The 10,083-nt window shown below is 38.9% G+C and overlaps 1 protein-coding gene across 1 annotated transcript in view; it reads right to left on the bottom strand.

Annotated features, from left to right (window-relative positions):
• SPEF2 (sperm flagellar 2) overlaps nucleotides 1-10,083 on the bottom strand; it is a 369,265-nt gene that overhangs the window by 312,553 nt on the left and 46,629 nt on the right. The window contains exon 3 of the mRNA XM_042782582.1: nucleotides 8,279-8,531. Coding sequence (XP_042638516.1) covers nucleotides 8,279-8,531 — 253 coding nt within the window. The remainder of the gene's footprint in view (nucleotides 1-8,278; nucleotides 8,532-10,083) is intronic.

The following is a 10,083-nucleotide window of genomic DNA, read 5'->3' as shown; positions in this document are numbered from 1 at the left end:
GTGCTGTCGAGTCAGACCCGACTCATAGCGACCCCTCTTTGGGTTTCTGAGGCGGTATCACTAGTGAAATAGATTGCCCAACCTTTCTTCTGAGGAGTGGCTGGTGGGTTTGAACCACCAGCCTTCTGGTTAGCAGTCAAGTGCCTTAGACACTATAGGAATCATTAAAGATTTTTGAAGAAATTTAAGATGTGGCTGGGAGTTGGTTAAAGTGAGAAGCAAGGGCCAGGAGAAGTAAAGAGACATTTGAGGTGGCTCAGAAGGAGGTAAGCAGAGAGTCAGTCAGCACTGTCAGGAAGTGAGGAATGAGGCAGGAGAGAGACCAACGGGAGGCAAAGGAGGGAAAAATGTCCACTCTGTCTCCCTCCATGGTAACCAATGGTCTTAAACCTCTGTTGCAGTAGCTAATGGCAACCAGCCCATCACTAAAGCATCTGAAGTAATAATTTCTACCAAGTTATCCAACCACACCAGAGAATGGTAGTTCTAGTTCATAGCTGTGAGTAGAGGTAATTGTCAGCAAAAGTGAGGGCGGAGAAAAGAGGGTAAGAGAAGGGGCAGGGCATGAGTCACGCATCAGGACAACTTAACCTGTGCTGCATTAATGTGTATGCAATGTGTACTATAGGCACAGTTTGTTAACAGTATTCTATGCATTAATGAACTTCTAGAAAAATTGTTCTATAAAACCTTTTCGATATTAAAACATCTTTGTTCTTCCTTGACTTTTTTAAATTGTTCATGTTTCTCAAATTGCACACGGACAAATTCTTCTTCCATGTGTCTATATTTTTCTTGAAATCTGTGTGTAACTCGCATCAGATTGAAATCAGTTTGACGTGGAATCAGGTTTCTAAGTCTCTAAATGAAGAAAGGATTTCAAGAGATTTGGTATTAGAGAATAAGGAAGATATTGTCATCATAAACACACATAAAAGGTGTCTTCAAAGTAAAATTTCTATGGATTACCACTGTTGATGGTTACAGTAAACTAAAGCTCCACACCAATCATTCATATCTTTAATTGAAAGCAATTTTTAAAAAGATTTAAATTCCTTATTACAAAATAGCCTCATATATACTTTTGTAGTTTGATTTTTTGCAGTGAGTTTACTTTTCAAAGAATGGTATTTGCATTTTTGGAAATCTGTCTTCACAAAAATAATCTTTAAAAACCAGTTTTGCCTGTGGTCAATGACATGAGACAAAGTATATGTGAACTGCTGTATGGAAAGTTAATTTGCTCTGTAAATCTTCACCCAAATCACAAGAAGAAAAAAAAAAAAACCGTTTTGCCATTTAAGGAATAAAAAGTCAGATTTTTCTCATTGCTAAGGTCACTCTTTAGCAAAAAATAAAGAATTACTAAAACTTTTAGGCCACTGGAAATAAATGTACACAAGCAAATGAACTTTCAAAGATTTTAAAGGAGAGTTATATAATAACAAGGCTAATATATTTAAACCTTTTATATCCAACAGTAATCTCCTGAGAAGCTAAAACTTACTAGAAACAAAAGGTACCAGTGTACAAATCATTTTTGGCTTCTCTCCAAAATTGCTTCAGTTCATGCTTTCACTTATTCAAAAGAACATGTGAAAATCTTGGAGCTATCCATAAGTCTTCAGTTGCCCACCTGCTCTTTTCACTCAAAAAATGGCCTTGACTCCATCTTCAACGGAAATGTGAGCAATCTTAACATCCTGCCCTGCCTCTCCACCTCAACACACACCAGCTCAGCAAATATCTATTAAGATGTCATACAAACTAATGGCTAAGTGTGTGGCTTCTAGAGTCGTCAGATGGCCTACGTTTGAGTTTCAGCTCTACACCACTAGCTGTGTGAAACTGGACAAGTTACCAACCCTTTTGTGCCTTAGTCTCCTCATCTACTAAAAGGGAATAGTTGTTTCTGACTCATTGTTGTTGTTGTTGTTATGTGCCGTCGAATCGGCCCCAACTCACAGCGACCCCTCTTTGGATTTCCAAGGCAGTATTACTACGGAAGTAGGCTTGCCCAACCTTCCTTCCAAGGAGTGGCTGGTGGGTCATAGCAACCCTATGCACAGCAGAACAAAACACTGCCCCGTCTTGTGCCAGCCTCTGATCCTTGCCATAACTGAGCCCACTGTTGCAGCCACTGTGTCTACCTACCTTGTTGAGGGCCTTCTTCTTGTTTGTTGACCCTCCACTTTACCAAGCATCATATCCTTCTCCAGGGAATGGTTCCTTCTGACACCATGACCTAAGCAGGTGAGATGAAGTCTGGCCATTCTCACTTCCAAGGACATTCTCACTGCACTTCTTCCAGGACAGATTTTTTAGTTCTTTTAGCAGACCATGGTACTCTTAGCATTCTTCTCCAACACCACAACTCAAAAGCATCAACTCTTCTTCAGTCTTCCTTATTCAATGTCCAGCTCTCATATGCATAAGAGGAGATTGACAATACCATGGCTTGGGTCAGGCACACCATAGTCTTCAAGGAGATATCTTTGCTCTTCATCACTTGAAAGAGATCTTTTGCAGCAGATTTGCCCAATGCAACATGTCATCTGATATCTTGACTGCTGCTTCCATTGGTGTTGATTGTAGAACCAAATAATAGAAAATCCTTGATAACTTCAATCTTTTCTCCATCAACCGTGAAGCTGTTTATTGGACCAGTTGTGAGAATTTTTGTTTTCTTTATATTAAGGTGTAATACATACTGCATACTGTAGTCTTTATCTTCATCAGTAAATGCTTCAAAAGTCATCTTCACTTTCAGCAAGCAAAGTTGTGTCATCTGCTTATCACAGGTTGTTAATTAGTCTTCCTCCAATTATGATGCCATGTTCTTCTTTATATAATACAGATTCTCTGATTATTTGCTCATCATACAAGTTGAATAAGTACGGTGAAAGGATACAACCTTGACACACTCCCTTCTTGATCTTAAACCATGCAGAGTCCCCTTGTTCTGTTTGAATGATAGCCTCTTGGTCTATGTACAGGTTCCTCATGAGTACAATTAAGTCTTCTGAAATTCCCATTCTTCTCAATGTTATCCACAATTTGTTGTGATCCACACAATTGAATGCTTTTGCACAGTCAATAAAACACAAGTAAACATCTTTCTGGTACTCTTTGCTTTGAGCCAAGATCCATCTAACATCAGCAATGATGGCTCTTGTTCCATGTCCTCTTCTGAATCCACATTGCACCTCTAGAAGTTCTCTGTCAATATACTACTGCAACCATTTTTTAATTATCTTCAGTAAGATATTACTTACATGTGATATTAATGATATTGTTTGATAATTTCCACATTCTGTGGGATCACCTTTCTTTGGAATGGGTATAAATAGGGATGTCTTCCAGCCAGTTGGCCAGGTAGCTGTCTTCCAAATCTCTTTGCATAGATGAGTGAGTGCCTCTAGCAGGGCATCCATTTCTGGAAACATCTCAGTGAGTATTCCATCACTTCCTGAAGCCTTGTTCTTTGTCAATTCCTTCACTGCAGCTTTGCGTTCCTTCTTCAATATTATTGGTTCTTGATCATATGTCACTTCCTGAAATGGATGAAGATAAACCAATTCTTTTTGGTACAGTGACTCTGTGTATTCCTTCCATCTTCTTTTGATGCTTTCTGCATCAATCAAAATTTTACCAATAGAATCTTTCAATATTGCAACTTGAGGCTTAAATTTTTGCTCAATTCTTTCAGCTTGAGAAATGCCAAGCATGTTCTTCCCTTCTAGTTTTCTAACTCCAGGTTTTTGCACATTTCATTACAGTAATTAGCTTTGTCTGCTCAAGCTGCTCTTTGAAATCTTCTGGTCAGGTCTTTTATTTTGTCATTTCTTCCATTTGCTTTAGCTACTCTTTGCTCAAGTGCAAGTTTCGGAGTCTCTTCTGACATCCATTTTGGTCTTTTCTTCCTTTCCTGTCTTTTTAATGACCTCTTGCTTTTTTTGTGGATGATGTTCTTGATGTCATTGCACAATTCCTCTGGTTTCCAGTCATTGGTGTTCAATGCATCAAATCTATTCTTTAAATGGTCTGTAAATTCAGGAGGGATATATTCAAAGTCATATTTTGGCTCTCATGGACTTATTTTAATTTTCTTCAACTTCAACTTGAACATGCATATGTGCAGTTGATGGTCTGCTCCACAATCAGCTCCTGGTCTCGTTTTGGCCAAAGATATTGAATTTCTCCATTGTTTCTTGCCATAGATGTTGTCAATCTGATTCCTGTGTATTCCATCTGGTGAAGTCCATGTGTATATTCATTGCTTATCTTGTGGAAAAAAAGGTATTTATAATGAATACATTTTGGAGCTTGCAAAATTCTATCATGTGACATCCAGCATACTTTCTATCACCAGGGCTATATTTTCCAACCATTGGTAACTCTTTTTTGTTTCCAACTCTTGCATTGCAGTCACCAGTGATAATCAACTCTTCCTGATTGCATGTTCAGTCAATTTCAGACTGCAGAAGTTGGTAGAAATCTTCAATTTCCACATCTTTGGCTGTTGTGGTTGGTGCAGAAATTTGAATAATAGTAGTATTAACTGGCCTTCCTTGTAGGTATATGTGTATTATCCTATTACTGACAGCATTGTACTTCAGGACAGATCTTGAAACAGTCTTTGAGACAATGAATGCCATACCATTCCTTTTCAATTTATCGTTCCCAACATAGGAGATCATATGGTTGTCTGATTCAAAATGGCCAAAACCAGTCCATTTCAGCACACTAATGCCTAGCATATTGATCTTTATGAATTCCATTTCATTTTTGATAACTTCCAATTTTCCTAGACTCATACTTTGTACATTCTAGGTTCCAATTATTAATGGATGTTTGCATCTGTTTCTACTCATTTTGAGTCATGCAACATCAGCCAACAGAGGTTACTCTACCTAAATAATTATGGTTGTCTCTACTCTGAGGGGTCAGCTCTTCCCCAGTCAAATTTTGAATGACTTCCGACCTGGTGGGCTCATCTTCTGGCACTATATCAGACAATGTTTCAGGGCTATTCATAAAGTTTTCTAGTAACATATCAGACAGTGTTTCATTGCTATTCATAAGGTTTTCACTGGCCAATTTTTTGAGAAGTGGATGGCCTCTTCCTTCTTCCGAGTCTGTCTTAGCCCAGAAGCTCTGCTGAAACCTGTCCACCATGGGTAACCCTGCTGGCATTTTGCAATACGGTGGCATAGCCTTCAGCCTCACAGCAACATGTAAGCCACCACAGGATGACAAACTAACCGACAAGTTCATTTCCCTTAGTTGTTTCTAACCCCTCTGCACTTGCCTACCTCAGGCAAGACTAAAAATAGAGCCGCCACAAGAAAAGAGCAGCCCCCTGATCCCTGGCCCACCTACCTTAGGCCCTGGCCTTAATAAAGAGGCTGCCCTCAACAAAAAGCAGCCCTAAGCCCTAGGCCCACATACCTCAGGCCCCAGCCTTAATATAGAGCCACACCCAAGCAAAAAGCAGTCTCCAAAGCCAGGGCCAGCCTACTTCAGGCCCCAGCCTTAATATAGAGCCACCTCCAAGTGAAAAGCAACTCCCAAGCCCTCGGCCAATAAATTGTGGCCATTGTTATTATCACAATGTAAGGAACACCCATATCTACCCCATTTAGTAACAAAGAATATGCCATGTCTACTTTCTTCTTCAAGAAAATGCTCCTCCACCTGAGTCACTGATGGCATCTTCCTATTTTCTTCACAGAGGATCTCCCACCAAGACTTTCCTATCTCCTGTCACTGATTCTTTTTCTCGGCCAGCAAGTTGTCCCAGTTAATATTCCATAAAACTAACAAATCAATATGCTTCCTTTGAGCTTCTCTCCCTCCTTCCAGCTACTGTTATTCTCTCTTCTTCTTTACCTCTACATTTCATGAAAGGATAACCTATGCTCCCTCTTTCTCATCCCCAGCTTTCTGCAATCTGGCTTTAACCCATACCATTCTGAAACCTTTTGCTTTCTCTAAAACATCAACCCTAGGAGTTGGGGTTCTCTGGGTGTCATAAACAGTTAAGAGCTCAACTACTGGCCAAAATGATGGTGGTTCAAACTCACTCAAAGGTTCCTTGGAAGACAGGCCTAACAATCAGTTTCCAAAAAATTGCAGCCTTTAAACCTTACAGAGCAGGTCTACTCTGCACACTTGAGGTTGACATGAGTTGGAATAGACTTGATGGCAACTAACAACCACAAAGATGGCTGAAACATTTCCTGTGCCATTCACTGTGAGGTGCCTAACATAAAGTTGTTGTTGTTGTTAGGTGCTGTCTAGTTGGCTCCAACTCATAGTGACCCTATGTACAAGAGAACAAAACATTCCCTGGTCCTGTACCAGCCTCACAATCTTTGCTATACCTGACCCCATCATCATAGCCACTGTGTCAATCCATCTTGTTGAAGGACAAAGTAGAAGTCAATAAATAATTGTTCAATGAATGAATGATTGATTCTGAGGGACTGTCTATGACCAACATTAACCTCAGTGGCCTCTGGGTGATTCGCTTGTAGCAACTGCCACTGTATACTGCTTTACAGTTTATAAAATGTCTTCTTGTGTCTCATCTCATTGAAATTACACAAGACCCCAACTCTGAGGCAGGATGAAATAATTACACTAACTTTTGCCATTTGAAAAAGTTGAGGCTAAAATTTTTCACTGACTCATCTAAAGTTAACCAGCTTGCAAATGAAGGATGTAGGATGCAATACTAAACTATGCACCTTTAACCATAATCAAATTCCTAGGTCTATAGATGCTGGGTACATTCTGCTACCAGAATGCTGAGGATGTCCATTAATAATAGAAAAATCTGAAAATGGCATCTGTTATGGCATAGATTAAATTAAAACATTTTAATTATATTCATTTCTACATTAGGGCTCTGTGTCAGGGTAGCACATTATAGATTACACCCTTGGGAACCCTATGGGACAGTTCTATTCTGTCCTATAAGGTCATTATGAGTTGGAATCTACTCAACAGCAGTGAGTTTTATTTTTTATCACTTAAACTTAAGAAATAGCATAGGAACTGGAGAGAAAACATTAACTAAAAATTGTATCAATTAATCAAAACACATTTAATGAGTATCTCCAATGCTCAAAAGTTTGGAGTAGGCATTTTCCTTAAATGTGAAGTACAAAATATTTTGTGAGGTAATACGACAAATAAATAATCAATAGCCAGCTAACAGTATCAAAAGCAGAAGTTTAACACCAATCACTGAGAATTACCTGTGTCTTAGGAGTTCCAAAGAAAGAAATCATGTGTATTGGACAAAGGCTGCACAGAACTACATGGACAAGAAGCGTTTGAGGACAAAGAAAGATGAGAAGGGTGGGTTTGGGTGAGGGGACAGAAAGAGCATGAATATACAAGTCATGTACAAGGACAGCCTGTCCTTTAATGTAGAAGAATGAAAAAAATTATGATAAAGACTAAAAAGAAGTAAGATTAGTTAGGTACATTGAGAACATTTAGTGAAGGAGCTTGAATGTCAGTCTAGATTAGATACTGAGTATGCATAAAATGGACAGTGTGTGAGCAGAGGCAGAACCTAGTGAAAGGAGAATTTGTTGTTGTTGTTATGTGCCGTTGAGTAGGTCCCGACTCATAGCGACCCTTCCTTGGGTTTCTGAGGCAGTATCACTATGGAAGTAGATTGCCCAATCTTCTTTCTGAGGAGTTGTTGTTGTTATGTGCCGTTGAGTAGGACCCGACTCATAGCGACCCTTCCTTGGGTTTCTGAGGCAGTATCACTATGGAAGTAGATTGCCCAATCTTCTTTCTGAGGAGTGGCTGGTGGGTTTGAACTGCCAGCCTTCTGGTTAGCAGTCAGGTGTCTTAGGCACTATACAACCAGAGCTCCTAGTGAAAGGAGAATCTAGGGAAGATTAATCAAGTGGTTGTTAACCTCTTCAGACAGCCTGAAGACTGGAAGCCATGTTAACAGATTCCTGAGGCTATCTGAGAAGATATCACAGGAGTGGAAACAGAAAGAGAGGAGCAGACATAAAGAGTACTGGAAATTAGGAAAAAAAACAATTTTATAAGTCATTGGCAGTGTGGGTGAGATACCAAAAATGGATAAGTGAATTTAAAATACTAATATAAAATAAAACCCAAGTGCGCCAAGGAGCTATGTAATGACAGACACCCCAGGGGGCCCTTTTCAGAATGTAGTATCACTATTATTTTTCCCTGCCATGTTTTACATTGTTACATACATGTTTCTTTATGTACCTACCTCACGAAAAGCCTCACTTTTCATGCTTTGAAGTCTTACACTTGTCAGAGGCTGCAAGGTCTGCATTTCCAATGCAGTCATTCCACTTTTCTTCTTTTTCTGAAGAGCAATGTACAACTGATATAAAAGTTTTGTGGCTGCCCCAGGCTTTTCAGTCATGATGCTCTGGGCCACATTCTGATCAAACTGCACACCCAGAAGGTGAAGCGTTGGCTCCAGTAGAGAAAAATTATGAAGTTTGGCACTTGCAACCCTAGGTGTTAAATTATTTTACATAATTAGACACCAGCATTGAATGAAAAAACTAACAACAAAGAACAGAGGTAGTATCATGATCCAATATTATAAATTATACCATGTTCTTTTAAATATATCATTCCTCCCTAGAACCACTCAATAATGTAAACACATGGGGATTTTAAATTATCAATGTCTATCTAAACTCCATGTATCTATTTCTCATGAAAGGCTAACCTAAAATTCATTACTTTTATATATTTTCTGCTCTAACTTGAGAATACAATTTCTATAGGAGGTCAATGCATAACCAGACAACTAAATGCCTTTTTCTAAGTGGACAATCTTAACTATGGTTTTGAATTTTTTTATTACTGAGAAGTCAAATTTTCAATTCAAATGCCCATTTATTCAAAAGATAAAAATACCAGAGTCTAAAAATAATCCTAAATGCTGCACTGGCAACTCTAACATGATCTCAGGCACTGTCTGAAATATTTAATTAAGTAGTTAACTATGCAAATCCAATTCATTATATAATCATTACAGTGCAATTTACATTATTACCTTAAAAATGAATTTAAAAAATTCTCACTATAGATTATATTTATTTTTGAATGATCTGTTATAAAAATAAGGCGCTCTGGTGGTGTAGTGGTTAAGGCATTTGGCTGCTAAAAAAGGGCAGTGGTTCAAACCCACCAGCCTCACTGCAGAAGAAAGGTTAGTAGGCTCTCAAAATAGGACTGGGAAAGAGCTGCATCATCTGAGTAAACCCAGCTTTACTCCTATGGATAAGGTAAAGCTTTCAAGACCTCCATTTGCTGATGTGGCAACACTCAAACTGAAGAGAAAGAGCTACAGACATCCATTAATCATCATAACATGGAATGTACAAAGTATGAATCTAGGAAAATTTTGAAAGTTGTCAAAAATGAAATGGAACACATAAAGATTGATATCCTCAGCATTAGTGAGCTGAAATGGATTGGATTGGGCCATTTTGAATCAGACAACCAGGTGATCTACTATGCCGGGAATGACAGTTTGAAAAGGAATGGCATGGCATTCATCATCACAAAGGATGTTTCAAGATATGTCCTGAAGTACAATGCTGTCAGTGATAGGATAATATCCATATGCCGACAAGGAAGACCCGTTAATACGACTATTATTCAAATTTATGCACCAACACCAAAGCCAAAGATGAGGAAATTGAAGAATTTTATCTTCTGAAGTCTGAAATTGACCAAACATGCAATCAGGATGTGTTAATTATCACTGCTGACTGGAATACAAAAGTTAGAAACAAAGAAGAATTACCAGGAGTTGGAAAATTTGGCCTTGGTGACAGAAATAATGCTGGAACTCGTATGGTAGAATTTTGCAAGACCCATGACTTGTTCATTGCAAACCCCATTTTTAAACAACACAAACGGCAGCTCTACACATGGACTTCACCAGATGGAACACACCGGAATCAGATTGACTACATCTGTGGCAAGAGGCAGTGGAAAAGCTCAATATCTTCAGCCAAAACCAGGCCAGGAGCTGATTGTGGAACAGAC

Source organism: Orycteropus afer, unplaced genomic scaffold (assembly GCF_000298275.1).
Source record: "Orycteropus afer afer isolate SDZICR_OR568_19922 unplaced genomic scaffold, OryAfe1.0 scaffold00378, whole genome shotgun sequence".
NCBI classification, from domain to species: domain Eukaryota; kingdom Metazoa; phylum Chordata; class Mammalia; order Tubulidentata; family Orycteropodidae; genus Orycteropus; species Orycteropus afer.
The sequence above is the reverse complement of the archived record's forward strand: the minus strand, read 5'-3'. Positions and strand labels throughout refer to the sequence as shown.